Source organism: Rhipicephalus sanguineus, chromosome 1 (genome assembly GCF_013339695.2).
Source record: "Rhipicephalus sanguineus isolate Rsan-2018 chromosome 1, BIME_Rsan_1.4, whole genome shotgun sequence".
NCBI lineage: Eukaryota > Metazoa > Arthropoda > Arachnida > Ixodida > Ixodidae > Rhipicephalus > Rhipicephalus sanguineus.
In genome coordinates, this window is record NC_051176.1 from 114,073,165 (window position 1) to 114,089,294 (window position 16,130).

General features: G+C 47.1%; 1 protein-coding gene across 3 annotated transcripts in view; it reads left to right on the forward strand.

Moving 5' to 3' along the window:
* LOC119396375 (transcription factor SPT20 homolog) overlaps positions 1 to 7,404 on the forward strand; it is a 90,482-nt gene extending 83,078 nt beyond the window's left edge. For all 3 annotated transcript variants that reach the window (XM_037663577.2, XM_037663591.2, XM_037663598.2), the window contains 4 exons: positions 1,763 to 2,768; positions 3,590 to 3,647; positions 4,415 to 6,208; positions 7,181 to 7,404. In XM_037663577.2, coding sequence (XP_037519505.1) covers positions 1,763 to 2,768; positions 3,590 to 3,647; positions 4,415 to 4,770 — 1,420 coding nt within the window. In that variant the 3' untranslated portion in view covers positions 4,771 to 6,208; positions 7,181 to 7,404. The remainder of the gene's footprint in view (positions 1 to 1,762; positions 2,769 to 3,589; positions 3,648 to 4,414; positions 6,209 to 7,180) is intronic.
* Positions 7,405 to 16,130: the final 8,726 nt, after the last annotated feature.

The following is a 16,130-nucleotide window of genomic DNA, read 5'->3' on the forward strand; positions in this document are numbered from 1 at the left end:
ACGTGCAGAAGCAGGGCATCTGCATTGGGTCCTGCGTAGCCCCTTTGCTGTGCAATATTTTTTTATCAGGTTTTGACAAAGCGGTCAACGAAGGGCTCGACAGTGACCAGGTTGTGTGCGTGTATCGTTATGTTGACGATTTCCTTGTGCTTCTAAAAAAGCGTGACAATTCCAATTATGACTATGCCATTGCGGATGTACTTCACCTTTTTCAGCGCCATGGCAAAGAGTTATCATTCACTCATGAACTAACAAAAGATGACCAAATTCAATTTTTAGACATCGCTCTAACCTTCTTTGACGACCATGTTTGCTGGAAATATAATCCGAGGTCACAAAAGAGTTTGTTGCCCTATGATTCCAGTCATTCCAAAACAGTGAAGCGGGCCATAGCGTCCCAGTGTGCCGTGTCGGCCTTGAAGAAGTCATGCATACACTCCGTACAGCAAAGCTTTGCAGCGCAGATGGTTAGGTTGCAAGAGGCTGGTTTCCCGCAATATGTGCTAACTGCTGTAGCGGGGGCAGTGCTGAAGAAAATCAAGGCCGAAAACTCAAATGTTCCTTCTCAAAGGACGAAGGTCGATAGGAGATGCGTAGTTGTGCCCTATGTGCACAAAACGTCGCAGCACCTAAAGAAGGTTGGGAAGCGACATGGAGTTCAAGTCGTGTTTTCGGCTCCTAAGAAGCTTAAAGGGTTGTGCGCGCGCATAGGCGGCCGCCATAGGAGGTTACAAGGATGCGGGAAAAAGCACGCAAATTCATATGCAGAGTGCAATGTTGGCGTTGTCTATGAAATCCCCTTGTCATGTGGAAAAAGTTATGTAGGACAGACCGGAAGATGTGTGAACGTGCGCATGCGTGAACATGAATTGTCAGTCAAAAACAATACAAACGGACACCTACCCACCCACTGCTCTGAGTGCAAGTGCGAACCGATGCTGAAAGATGTTAAGATATTGAGCCGCTGCCGAGATAATAGAGCAAGGGAAATTTGCGAAGCATACCACATTAGGAAGAAGGGAAATGAATGCGTCAGTGGTTCATCGGTCTTCTTACATAGCACAGAAATGAGATTCATCGATGAGCGCTGTTAAGATGACGTATTATGGTTGATAGGATTTTTGTGATGACACCTTTCTGAAAAGCGCATGCTCGGTATTGAATTCTGCGAAGTGTACATATAGGAGGAATGTGTGTAATAAAATTCAGTTGCAAGTCTGCGCCTGTGCGTGTCTATGGATGTTACGTGTGTGCCAGGTAGCGCAGTTATCCCTTTTGTATTATGAGGAAGTCTTGCTGATTGTAGTAGGATGTTCCAGTAAGCACCGTGGGACACGGGCGAATACAATCGAAAGCCAAAACGAAATTTTAACCATGAATGAGTAACGAGCTTGTGGTTTTCATACCGAAAGCAGCTCAAGTCTATGAAAGACTTAAGTTGCAGCTACAAAGCAATCACCGTACGTATTTGCAGTTCTGAGCGGATGACCCACTAAACCTGTTGAGGCGATTCTCCACCTCGGCAAGTTCCTATATCAGTTTTATACCACATTAAAAAAAAAAAGAATTGCTTCTAGACCGTGTAAACACGCGTGTGAATGATCACTATGAGTTTTATTGCACTCCCGGTGTACGTGCACATGAAGAAGAAATCTTTCCATTTTGTATCGAAATGCTCTTACTTCGCACGGATTTTGTTCTGAGAAAATTTGATGCCTTGGCTTGCCAACACAGAAGGAATATCGGCTGTTACTCTACGCAGGACTACTGCGCCTCCAACACCTCCACCAAAACCGCGGCCTCCATCCTATAGCGGAGGACCGCCGCAGCCAGAGAGGCCGTACTCTTCGTCCGGACACCACGTGACGTTTTCCAACCCGGGAACTCCCGGCACGCCTCCTATCCAGCAGCATCACACCTACGTACCGCCTCCACCGCCGCTGCATACCTACCAGCAGCCTAGCTACCAACAACCAGCTTATCAGCAGCAGCCGGCTTACCAACAGCAACCAGCCGCCTATCCGGCGCAGCACGCACGGCAAAGCAGCTACGAGGAGGTCGACCAGCGTCAGCAGCAGATTCGGGAAGCCGAGCTTAGGCAGCGCCAGTACGAAGAAGAGCGGCTGCAGCAGGCGCAGTACGAAGAAGGCCGCTTCCGCCAACCACCGCAGGACTTCCGGCGTGCCGAGTTCGAAGCCGAGCAGAGGAGGCTTCGCGAAGAAGAGGAGCGCCGCCGACGCGTGATTCAGGAGGAAGAGGGTAGGAGGCGCCAGGAGGAGGTGCTGCGCCAGAGGCGACTCGAGCAGGAGGAGCAGGAGCGCCAGCGGCGTCAGGAGCAGCAGGAGTACGAGCAGTACCAGCAGCACCAGCAGCAGTACCAGCGATATTTGGAGGAGCAGAAGCGTAGGGACGACGAGCTGAGGCGGAGGAACGTGGAGCAGCAGCAAGTGCAGCAGCAAGAAGCCGCCCGCCGCCGACAGCTCGAAGAGCAACAGCGAAGAGCCCAGCAGCAGCAGCAGCAGCAGGTGCGCTTCCAGAACGCCCAGCGGGAGCCGCTGAACGTGCAGCGAGCCCAGCAAGAGGCCCAGAGGCGCTACCAGCCGAATACAGCTGTGGCCAGCTCACCCCAGCACCAGGAGCAGGTGGGCTCTCAAGCTCAGCGCTGGGAGACTAGGATTTGGGAGGAACAGCAAGCCAGGATGCCCGGCACACCGCTAGGATCGCCCAGCGTCTCGCGTCGGGCGCGCGACAACGTGTGGCCTCCAAAGGTGGGTGCATATGAACGCGAATGCCACATACGACCGTTTTGCACCCATAGCTCGTAACGCACTTACACATGCGCGCAATGAGTGCAGCAATTAATTTAGACACTATAATGCCGAAAGGTACGCAGATCATATTCGATGTCAGCGACCTTGCAAATTCCTTATACACTTTGATGTGAAGGTTAAGTTGTTTGATGTAATGCATGTATACCTTATTTTCGGCACCGAAAACAGCGCAGTGTTCTTGCAATTTTGCAATTATACGAACGTTTGCCAAGACGAAGCGACGAAGGCTTATAGTGGTGCACGTTAGAAACATCAAGTTGAACAGAACCTCCGGCGACTGGAAATCAACCAGAAACTAAAGAAAAGTAGCCTGCTTTCAGTAATCTTATCACCTAATAGTACCCGTTGACGTGAAGCAGTATTGATCAAGGTTTGATCTCTATGAATGTGGCTGTGTGATATCTGACACCAGTTTAAGCTGTAAGTATCGTGACATTTTGTTCTGCTTTGTTTAAAACAGCCACTCTTGCAAGTGATGCAGGCAGCAGTACTTAATTATTTTCGCCAGTACTATAACTTTATCTTTGGGATTTTCTGCACCACTTGCTGAAGAATTGTTCTGCGTAAGATATTGCTCTTAAACGCATCTTTAATTTTCAATGTTCTTATTGCTCGAACATATTTACGTTCACAAAGGACACGTGGAAATCGCCACCACCGTAACGAGACTGATTGCACTTAATTAATTTTCACTACTTATAGAGAGATAATAAATATAATTCGACTTCATACCAACCCGTCTTTTTTATTCTTTCCAGGAATCAAGCGTGCGATGGACTCCTAAGACGGGATTTTCTCCGCAACTGACACGCCAAAGTTAGTGAACACTTGATTATGCTTACAATAGGCCCAATTTGCAACGCGGGAAAAGTGTTGCTCAGCTTCTTGAGACGCACGCATTTATACGAACGTTTGTGATGGGCTGGATGCTTAGAACTTTCTTGCGAGTGTATGTCATGGTACGAACTACGCGCTTCTCTCCTCATCTCTCAGTCCTCTTTCCCCACTGCAGGGTAGCAAACCGTATGTTTGTTCTGGCTGGTCCCTCTGCCACTAGCAATGAGCGTGTGAACCCTGCTGTGTCCGCAAAAAGGGGAGAAAAGTAGAAAAAATGCCAGTGAATAGGGTTGTTTTGGTATCGCACGAATTCCGTTATATTGCACCTGGAGACACATTCATTCAGCCGACTGCTCGGGCTGCGCGAAATTTACTCTCTATAGCACACTGTATTCAATTCGTCTTCTCCCACCTTTACTTTCGCTTCCCATGAAAGAACTCACATCTTGAAGACAGTCAATTCAAAAGAAAAACTTCGATGGTTTCAATGAAAGTAACAATCTCAGAAATATCGATAAGGTCTCAAGATTGAAATTCAATACTGAAATACATAAGAAACCTGCTGGTAATCTAAAGCAGCGTCATAGTACGGTGAGAAAAATTTCGTTTTCCTCAGGGCAACGCTAACTTTTCAGCTCGTGGCTGATGATTGCGCCTACTATAGTTCTCGTGCAGCAAACAGACATAAGTGCTGTTCGTGATAAAATATAAACGGACATCGCGGCCTATTCTCTCCTCGCGCGCAGGTTCGCAGGGCGCCAAGCAGTTCGTGTGGCCACCGCCAAAGTCCGGCGTGACCAACGGAGATGACGGCGGCTTCCCGTCTCGGCCTCCGAGTCGCTCGGCCGTGAACGCGTGGCACCCGCCGCAGTCGCCCACGTCGGGCACGCGGACGCCACCGTTCGCCCGCTCCCCGTCGCTGGGTCGCCGCACGCGGGACATCGCCTGGCCGCCGCCGCAGCCCGACTCGTCGCCCAAGTTTGTGCCGCGGCCCGTGAGCCGCAGCGGCCTGCACCGGCCCGACGAGTTCATCCACCAAAACGCCAGCTGCGGCGTGCCGCCCACCTATAGGCCGCCGCCAAACTCCTCCCAGTACCTGTAGATCGCCTTTCCTCGGAGCCGCGTAGGGTTCCCCTACGTCCCCCGCCGTACAGGAGATGTGCGGGAACGCTACACAACACCTCCGCGCCCTAACACTGCGTGCAGTCCCCTGTTCCCTTCGTTTTCCCTTCGCGCACGCACGCACGCTCCCCAGAGCACGGCCTCTTTCGCGTTAATTTTAAGCCCACGCTAGTTCTCATGCTAACGTTAATGGGCGCTTTTAACGGCGCCTAATCGGTTCTCAGTCTTCGTGATTAGTCGTGCGCGACTCGCAGGACGGATAGGCTTGCTATACAAGCTCGCCAACGAGCGATTTTATTCGTGTGGTCTTATGCCATAAACTCCGCGTCAGGGATTTAATTAAAAGGAACGGAGTATTAAGCTTTAATAGATCGAGTGGCCGTGGTCTGTGGAGCCGGTTAACACCCCGGCGTGATATACTAGAAAAATATGGGGAGTGGTTAGATACGTGACATTCCTGGTGCACGTTATTCGCGTGTTTCTTTATGTCGTTTTTTTTTTATCGAGTAAAAGAGACAGCGTGGTTGACTGCCGGCTCGAAGCAGTAAGGCTGCTTTTAGTTCAAATAGAAGAATAAAGAGGCTAGGTTGCACATTGAGATTATACTTACCCGCCACATGTATGGTCCATCCGTGAAACAGGATAGTCTACCACGTGCGGCGAGAACGTGCACCAGGGACGTCATTCTTTTTCTTTCGCGCTGCGCACACACATTAGTTGAACAGATTGCGGCAATTTCGTAATGTATGTCCGACCGAGAAACGATAAAGTGAAAGTCGTTGCCGGTTAGCCGAAGAACAGACTTCGTGTGTAGCTGCACCGCGGAAATTGTCACTTTTTGTTACAATTTCTTTTTAGAGAGAGACGTTCGCGAGATGTTCGAGTTTTTTCACTACTTATTCAAGTTTGTCAGTGTTATATCGAGGCCGTCCATTCGCGTATTGTACATGCGTTCTCCACCATTGCCCGGTGTGCTATTTATTTGTATTCTTAAGTGGAAGCCAATTCACGGAGCACCGCTTACGCACGGCTGTTCGCGAAAAAGAAATCGTTATCATAATTAACGATGTTGTAGAGAAAAAGCTTTTACAGACTGCACGCGCGTACGTTTTAAAAGAAAAAGCTGTGATACGATATCGAAGGGCGAAGTGTTTCCACATTTCGCGCGCGAATAACATTTTTTTTTTTTTTGCAATGTGGCTTGGTGATCTAACATCTTCTGCCCTCCGTCTTCTGCCCAGGATTAACAGACTAGAGGCAGATTGTGACTGTAAATATGCAGCGACACAGCTGTTTTTACTCCGCACATAATCTGCCTCAACTTTTACTAAAAGCAAACAAACAAATACTAACACTGACTCAGGACCAGCGGGCCACAGATCACCTCTTTACCAAGCGGTGTGCTGTCCTTGTTAAAGGTAAATATCATTCGTGCCCCTCTGAAATCGTTTTTTTAATTGACTGCTCGCAAAACATCGCGAGTGGTTCGTGTTTCGCAAAATTTAGTTAAGCAATTTAGAAAAAATTCTGCGTGTTAAAAGTTAACGTAGGACAAACACTGCTTAACACTTCAGAAAATTCGGAACCTCCGCGGGTTTTTCTCCTTTTTATATTTTTCTCGCAGTTTATTTTAACGCTTTGTGATTTAAGGGGACCTATGAATATCTTTGCAAAACTGAGAGCTGGTTTTATTACGAGCGGTGTAGTTTTATTTTTGTAATTAATGCAGTGCGTGTTTCAGCCTTGCTTTAAAATATGATGAAGTCGGTGCTTCGTATAGAGAAAGTTACGCCCAAGGAAATACGTGAAAAAAAAAAACGAGAAACGCGAGCGATCTTAACGTCACCGACCACGCAAGCGGTAATACCCGACTTACGCACGCACAGAGTTGAAGGACGGCTGAGTGATTTGAGCAAGCCTTTCTGCACAACATATTTTTCACTAACAAAGTCTATATACGTCGATATTTATACCCACGTATCGAGTGTTTTTTTATAATACTACCCGTGGCGGGTGTGGAAAAGCATACTTGTTATAATGCTTTTTATATATATATTTGTCTGCTTACGTGTGAAGCCGCTTTCATTAATACTCTGTATAACGTATTTTTCTTTTTGATGCTGTGATTAGATATGTTCGGTGTGTTTCTCAACTAACCGGTGGATGGTATTTCTAGTCAGTGAACATAGATTTAAAGAAAAAGACAGAGTGAAATCTCGCTACATAGGTGCGCGCTCTGCGCACGCGCATTCGCCCCTAATCTTGCAAGAGCCCCAAGAGCAGCTTTAGAAATTTTAGTTCTGTAGCGTTTTCTCTGTCTTTCTCCCCTCTTTCTTACTATACTTTCTCCTTCTTTTTTCTCTCTCTCTTTCTCTCCCTCTCTTCCACAGTCGGGACGCCGAATGCGCATGTGATGCGTGACCTGCTACCTCTGTCAGGAAAAGAGATGGAACGTTATTAGGCTCTTGCAAAAAACGCGGTTCAGAACGCCGAAGCTTTAGACGAGCACGCATTTTCTTTTTTTTTCCCTGTTATAAGCCTCTGTTCGGGTGCTGTTTTTTTATGTTGATGTTTGAATAAACGATAAAGAAAAAGAGATACTTCTTGTTGGCGAGCCCCCTTGTCCTGTGTGCCTTTTTTTCTGACCGTCGGACGCCGCCGCGCTTGCGTGGGAGTTCCCCCTTGCAGTGTTGCTGTGTGCGGAAAATATGGCGCTCTTAAAGGAGTGCAGTGACTCTTCTTGAGACGATAATAGAAAAACGATCTGCTTCAGCTTCTACGGGAGCCTGTGCAGGTGACAAATCGGCCGACTTGCTAATCCCTGCTGTCCTGAACGTTGGAACGAACGGCGGATTAAGAAGGAAACACAGTATACACACATTGAGCCGGCTATGTGCCAAGTTTGCTTTACAGCGAACCTGCATATCGCTGGGTTCGGGCGGATCGCGTCCGCGGACGAAGGACTCGCAGATCAATTTTCGGCTAGTCGATTAACTCGACTAATCTAGCGTTCTTGCGTTTAAAAAATTAAAATTGCGTATAAAAGTAAACATTAAGGTGTATGATTTCACCGACATGGCAGAATGATGTGAACAATTTCGCCTCGAAGACAGGACCGATTGCATAAGAAATGGACGTCATGCCATTTTTGTACTTTCGAGGCAACGGGGTTTCTTATGTACCACAGGATTTCATTTTGAGACTGCCGTCGGCCTCCGTTGATGAGATAATAAGCGTCGTGCGCAAGAGAAACACAAGGATCTTTGAGCACGTCTCTTTATTCTCTCAATGTAGTCGATAATGATAACATATAAATTCGCTATAGCAATATTCACTATACCAGACCCACCCTAATCACAGCTTCGTTGGTTTTCATCCTCACAATAGTGGAATGGCTCTGAATTGTTTCTTTTGCTTATGCCCGATTCACGCTAATAATTGCCAAGCCATTAGATATGTGAACGGAATGCATCATATATATCAAGCGAAAGGCAGCAATAAAAAAAAAGGGGGGGGGGGAGAATTTTTGTACATGGCTTAGGTCAGTTTTTACAACAAAAACACGACGATATAGATTAGATGAGAACCACAGAGGAAAAGAACGATCCTCAGCCAGCGTTCAAGGTTAATCGTAGTAATCTTAGCAGGCTGCTTCGGAACGATTGTCACTACCGGAAATTGGCCGAGCAAATTGGGGGCAGGCCATGTCCGCACCGCTCATTCCGATTGCCAGTCCAAGTTCCAACGCTGCCTGGCATTTGATTTAAAACAGCGAAGCTGTTCTTGGTCGAGCCTTTCATGTCTGGGATCCGTGGTAACGCTTGTGGGCATCATAAACGGGTATGTACCACAGACATTGGGTAGATCCCACTGCTCACCACTGGTCCACTAAAACTGAAGGCAGCGGTTGGCCCAACAAACGGCCACAGAAATCTGTGCGTCCTATCAGAAAACTGTCATCATCATAAACGCGTATGTGCCACAGAAATTGGGTAAATCCCACTGCACACAACTTCCACTAAAAAGGAAAGAGGCAACGGTTAGCCCAACAAATGGCGCGCGCGTTACCACACTAACACCACTGTCACGTGACACTTTGTGGTTATAAAAGGTGGTGGCTATACTACCACCTCAAACCTTAAAAAAAGAGTGTTCAGTAAAGAGCAGTGATACAACGTATCTGAAAGACCTGCAAAACAAAGAAATGCGTTAGCCTGAAGAACGGAACGCCACCAGCTTTGCTGTTTCATCAGACCCTTAGGCCCAAGCAGGTGGGCAGATTCAATATTTCATTTAATTTCATTTTATTATACCCCTCAGGGCCAGAGGCATTACAGAGGGGGAGTGGTAACAACACTTTGACACAAGAAAACAAGAAACAAAGGAACGAATATGACATGGTTAATACAGAAAGTGACATAAAAATTATTTGAGATTGGTGTGAGCGACTGTCATAGCAATACAAAAGCGACATGGAAAACTGCTTTGTAATTATGAATAACGGGCATGATGAACCGAAAAAAAAGAGACTACATGTCAATAAAAGATTATGTTTCGTGATTACTGTAGGAAGAAGAATTACAACAAATAAATACAGAACAACAACACAGTCATTTTCACTATTTAGGGAAAAAGAGCACTACAATAAAAAGATGTGACAACTGAAATGGTGAGAGAGTGCTATTTTAGTGTGGAAAGAGAGACGAAGCGGAAGGAGGAATATATACTAAAAGGATGTCCGAGTTATTTCGTTCCAATCTGAGACCGTGCATGGAAAATATGAGTACTTATAAGCGTGAATTCTACAGAAATAAGGTGTTCAAGATTTCGCGTGCTTATGCCTTGTGGGTCTGGTTAATAAGGGTGTTAGATTCGGAGATGGGTCAATCGGAAGTTTGCAGTTAAGAAGGTGTTCAAGATTCAACTCATATTACATAGCGCCCAATTTCTACTTTAACTGGCTCGCTATTTCGCAGCGCGATTGGGAATTCTGTTATGCATACACGAAAAGCTTCAGTTATTTTTGCCTTTTTTTTAAGTGCCACGCATTCCTAGGCTACTTAACCAGCAAACTTGTCTGCAACGTGACGCCTTTCCCGTGGGAATACATAGGGTTCCATAGGTGACACATTGGAAACATACATAGTGGTACATGGGGAAGAGCCACCCGAACCTACGGCTTACCAAGTCTGTCATTGCTCGAAATCTCGACCTTGTTATCGTCTAGGGTATCGTACAATTGACCTCCGAAGAAAGCACGAACTCGAACTCCGAACCTTCCATTTGTGTAAGATATCGAACCCCCGACTTCCGATGTATATATAGGGACTCGCACCCCGAACCTTCCAAGTGCGTAGGGTACCAAACTCTCTGCCTCTGATGTATATAAGACCTAGAACCCAGAATAATTCCAGCATGTAGAGCACCAAGCTCTCGATTTCCGACATAGATAGGGACTACGACCCCGAATCTTCCAAGTTGGCCGGGTATCAAATCATCGATCTCCGAAGCATAGAAGGGCTTAAGCCTTTAACTTTCTAAGCATGTGTACTTCGTTGAATCAATAAAAGAATAGAAAAACACATATACACACACAAGAGCCTCAACGTAAAGGTAGGGGGGGGGGTGACTGTTATACTACCACCACATTTTATAAACCTTTAATGGTGCACGTACCTTTTGAGACTCCCACAGTAGACTCTGGGTATTTTTTGTCATGCTCAGAGAGTTTTCTTCATAGCCGAGCGAAACGAACCAGATAAAAGATGACGTCATGCAAACAGCGTTATGATACAAGAATAGTTATTCGGGCTAACTTGTGCATGCTGAACATAAATAAGCTCAGGTAACATGACACGAGACGTTGGATATTTTCCAACCTCCCGCGTCTTCTATTATATATATTTACGTTTCTCAAATAAAACGCTTAGTTCGTTTCTAGCATCGCATTGTTTGCGCTGTTTATTGAGTGTGTCAAATTTAAGGGTTTTGTTAAGCACACTTTAAAACTTGTCAAGTAAGACTTGAGTCCTAAAAGTAATATTCAGCATTTTGCATAATTAAACGTGGCTTATTCTGTAACTAATTGAACTTCGAAATATACTCTATTTGAAATCGACCTAGCTAACATACCATAGTCCGGAATAGATTTGAGCGCAAGAAGACGGGACACAAGAAGACAAGACGACTGAACGAGCGTCGTCTTGTCTTTTTGTCTCCCATCTTTTAGCGCTCGACTGTATTCTAGATTATGAACCAACACGCTAAGCAAAGCATTTTATTAACATTCCAAGGGATCATTCGTTTAAAGTGCACCAGTCTATTTCTGATGCTTGCTTTACTTTACGTGAAACACCTGGTATGACTATGAGCTGAGCTCGAGGTCGTGCTTCACATTTCTGTTGCCCAAAACAAGAACAAAATAACTTGCACTCGTAGGCGTGCGCAGGGTTCCCACTGGGGCACCCCCTCCCCCCTCTCCGCTTCTTCCCGACCCCCTCCCAATGAGGCTTTTACGATCAGAATGCAACGCAAACACGAGGCTTTAGGGGGGGGGGGGGCTCTCCTGCCCCCCTTCCCACCCCTGCGCACGCCTATGCTTGCACTGTTTTCTCGACGATCACAAATTGCAATATAAGCCGATCAATTTGGCGAGAAAACACCGGAGGACGCTAAACACCGGACTAAAAAAAGTGCGCAGCTTGCACTAGTGGCGCAGGACTGGAACCAACAGCAGAGCTAGTGTTCGACCTACGGAGAAAGAAGTATTTGAGGAGGACAAAGTGCTCGGCCGCCGCAGCGCGCAAGGGCAGCGCAATAGCATCACGGAGGAATTGCGGTTTTCGCCGCAGCACGACAGGTGACGCTTCCCGCGTGTTGCCATCGTTTACATGCTCTTCTATGGATGCGACACATAAAAATCGTGACACCGCCTCGTATATTGTAAAATTTCTCAGATTTGTGTCTGTAACGTCAATTGGTAGATGTGACAGATATATTAGTTGCAGTTACTAATAGATACTCCCGAATTATAGGCCGCACAGCGCTTGAAACTAGCTGCTAGTTGTGGCCCCTGAACAGACGACGTCTGCCGCATGCATGGGTCCTTCGCTCCTCGCTCGCATGTTGTTCGCACGCTTGCGTAAATGGCCTTGGGAGAGAAAGTTACCAATCTGTGCAAGCAAGCTGTCCCGCATTCCTTCGCGATTTGCAGGCTTTCTGTCTCTTTAGCGCGCTCAGTGGCTTTCGCGTTGTGGCGGAGGCGCTCACTTCTCGATCTCTGCGCGCGCCTTTCACGCCGCAACAAAGGCACGGAGAAAGAAGTACTGCTCCGTGAACAAAGAAAAGCACTTTGCAGACTTCCACCAGTGGTCTTTTAGGATGGAGTGGAAATGGCTCGTGCCGAACTGCAACAGTGGGTACGCATCCTGCGAGGAGAAGGTAATTGCCTTCAAAGTTCCTAGTGACCCGGTGAGGCTGAAAGCGTGGGCTAATGCCATATCATGGAAAGATCGAGAGCTCACGCCTCGTGACGACGTTTGCGAGAAGCACTTCTCGGAGAGTAAGTCCCATCATTCGTTGAAAAAACGCACAGGGACCCTTAAGCAGCAGGCTAAGACGACTCGTAGGCGAAAACCATCTTCTTTTTCCTTCAGTCGACGTGTCATGTCCCGCCTCACCCCTATGCAAAAGCTTTCTGCACCTAACGGGGTTTTGCTCTGCCTCCAGGATCGGAGTCATTGCAAGCTTTCTGCATCGCACCTGGTTTTGCACTGCCTCCGTGATCGACCTTGCGATCACGCAGCCCGTGCAATGCGACGATGTCATGTGATGATGTCACATCATGTGTCGTCATCATGGCGTCATGATGACTTCACAAATTTTGGCGATCTATGACGTCAGGGCAGCGTCATGTGGTGACGTCATCACGTGATTATGATTTTTTTTGCATCCCTCATGTTGACACCGCTGACGCGGGACGCTGACGCCGACGGTCAATTTTTGTGTTTGATGAGGCATCTAAGGTTTTCGCCTTAAAAATTACACCTAACCTATCGAGTTCACGTTATCAAAAAAATCCACAGCATATCCGCGGGTGAATGATGAAGAGCTTGGGCGAAGCTCCTGAAGCAATCATGGTTACACCATGAAATCTTCAGTGGTTTCGCCCAGCAGTAATCAAAGCGATAGCCTAGTACATCATCAAAGACGTGACAAACACTGTATATATTTATACAAGAAATTTTATTAATCTTAAGTGGTAGCTAGACGTGGCTTCCGTTCCCCCTTCATTATAACGGCTTTATGGTCGGTGAAGTGATGGATCGGTGATGGGACGTAGTGGGATGTTTGCAAAGACGAAGTAGTGGGCAGTTTGCAAAGGATCGGTGATGGGTCGTAGTATACTGACGGTTACGCCTTACGCCGGACGCGTGACAAGGTTAGACTAAGAGGAGCTTCGCCCCTAAAATTATATATTTCACGTCCTACAAGACACTCAGGCAATTTTCCTGTATGTAGGTAATTTACCGAAAGATATGGGGCCAGCGAGAACGCACAAGAAACACACCCACTTGGGCGTAAAGCGTGAGCAGCGAATCGGCGCCGAATGGCCTTGAACCGGCGAGCTTCGTCGAAGAGCGCGTTTTTCCTTCTCCGCTAGCGGACTCTCACGACAGAGGGCGCCTCATTGCTGTGCCCGATTCCTGACTTTATTAGGACACCTGAACGAGCGCAGTTTCGCCTCCTCAAGAATTCTTGCTCCGTGGTTCGACCTACCTAAGTTTTGCTATTATTGCCAAGCTTTTGCTTGAGATGTTAAGTTTTTGCTAGTAGTACTAAGAATGGCTAGACTTACGTATTCTTCTCCGGTTTCGGTCGGTTCCCCACACTACGCACGTGCCAACGTGGTTTTGGTGGGAACATGTCACGTGACTAGTTACGTGATGTTACGTGATTTTAGTCACGTGACTAGTGTTACGTGTTTTCGCGGAAAGATATCATGTGACTAGCTGTTACGTGAGGTTACGTGATTTTAGTCACACGGCTTGTTGTCACGGGGTTTAAGGGCGGAACATGCCACGTGACTAGCTGTTACGTGATCTTGCGATTTTAGTCACGTGACTAGCTCTTACGTTTATTTTGGCGAGAGCATGTCACGTCACTAGTTGTTACGTGATGTTAGTCCTGTGACTAGCTGTTACGTGGTGTTACTTGATTTCAGTCACATGACTCATTGTTTAGTAATCTAACGTGATTTCAGTCACGTGAGCATTGCCATAGATAAGTGAACGGGAAACAAAACAAAAAACAAGGTGGTGACTTGCAAACCGTAACGGAACACACGACCTTGAGGGACAATATTAGATCTGTGATAGTGACGAATGAGGTTGTTTTATTGACGATTTATTGTAGGTAACTAATTATCGCTATTATTATTGGACACGAAAACACACCTACGCAATGGACAGAGCAGGAACTTGGGAGGGTACAAGTCTGGCAACTGCCACCAAGTGGGGCAGTGGGCCTTCTGTTGACAAAATTGGAGATAGAAACAAAAGTCGATAGGGAAAGGTAAGTGTAGTGCGAAGAAAGAACGAGATGACAAGTAATGACGATTAAACAAATGAATGGCACAGAATAGGATGCGCCATCAGGAAGAGGGCACACATGCATGAATGAACAAGCAAACATGACACGAGAACAGAGAACTTGACAGCATGAATCAGTAAACAAAGAACAGGAAAGATGTGTGAAATAAACTGTCATAGGTGTAACTAACAAAATTATATGTAAAACCTCGTCACCAGATGCTATACACCGTCTTCAGCTACAGCTTCTTTCACCACAGATTTGGTTGGAACATGTCGTCGTGTACAGTACATTTACTTACCGCCTTAAGGGTCCCCTCACCAAGTTTGCGCATTGCAAAAGAAAGAAGCGTGATCCCTCGGTAGCGACCGTGGCTGCAAGTTATGAAAAACCTGCGTGGTGCGAAAGCGGTCAAAATTTAAAGCATAAAGCCGCGTAAAAATTATTTTCGCGGGAACTGCGCTTTGAGAGAAAGAGAGTGGAAGTTAACAAGCCCTTACCTACGTCAGAGGCGCTTGTCGAAACGTCCACGACCGGTCTGTGGAGTCGCGCGCGTGCGCGCGCCAGACTGGTTGTGTAACGTCACTGCCATGGCACGTGACTTCGTTGTCGCGCAATGCTGCAACTTGAAGTGCGCCGAGGAGCAAAACAGAAAGAGAAGAAAAAAGCTCACCGATGATTTTCGATCAGCTTACAGCGCAAAAAAGACGAGGACGCAGACCAAGGATGTGACGACACGAGCGCTGTCGTCACGTTTTAGTCTGCGTCCTCGTCCTTTTTGCGCTGTAAGCTGATCGAAAATGAACTATAACCAACTAGCCCAGATTTCCCTTCTTGTTCAAGCTCACCGATGATTAGGATTCTCTGTAATGGGACATTTGAATGCAGCGTTAAGATCGTTTGATTGTCCTATATATGAGGAAAGGAATTTGAGAGATGCACATACGTCTCGGCGGCGAACGGCAGATCCTCTCGGCGAGGTACGTCTTCGGCGGGGTGAGCCACTGGATTCCGGTGTCAGAGCCGCTGAGCTTCTGCTCAGACGCCCCATTTAATAGCAGCGGCAGACGAAGAACTTTTACCGGTTGCATCGCTCATTGTTCACAAAGAACTGGCTGAGACAATTTTGTTTTATGATTAAGAGAACGCCGTGAATAGCGAGGCTGGAGCGCACAATGTGTTGAGCGGCATAGTACATTGACGCATGGGCGCGTTTCACAGCGTTTCACGGTAGACAGACCTCCGCTCATACGCCGTTTTGTTCCCAATTATGCTATGGGCGGACGCACTCACCGCCCACCTTATACCAACGAAGTCATCTGTGAACGGACGACAACGCGCTAAGGCGCGCTAAAGTATAGCGGAGGTCGGTCTGCATTAGCGGAAGACAAACGCCAGAAAGAAGTTGAAAGACGCCGTGCCGATGCCGCCCGACAAGAAGATTCCAGGAAGGCTGCGACCATCGAGTTCTCTACAATAAAAGTCTGCGCTTACGCATCCTTAGACGGACAACTCCTAAAGGAGATTCCCTGTGGATTTTTAGAGCGCATTTCTGAAGCGCACTTTCGTGCGTTTAGTAGTGCCGTCGCTGGCGTAACTCAGCGAACAATCTATTGGCACAGTGGAGGACGAGGCGAAGAGCGAGACAGGAGGAGGAGGAAGAAAGTGGAGGAAAGTATAGCGGAATCATCAGGAGGACACCTCCTCATGCTTCTGTCTTCTGTCAGGTGTGTCATGCGGCGGTGCGCC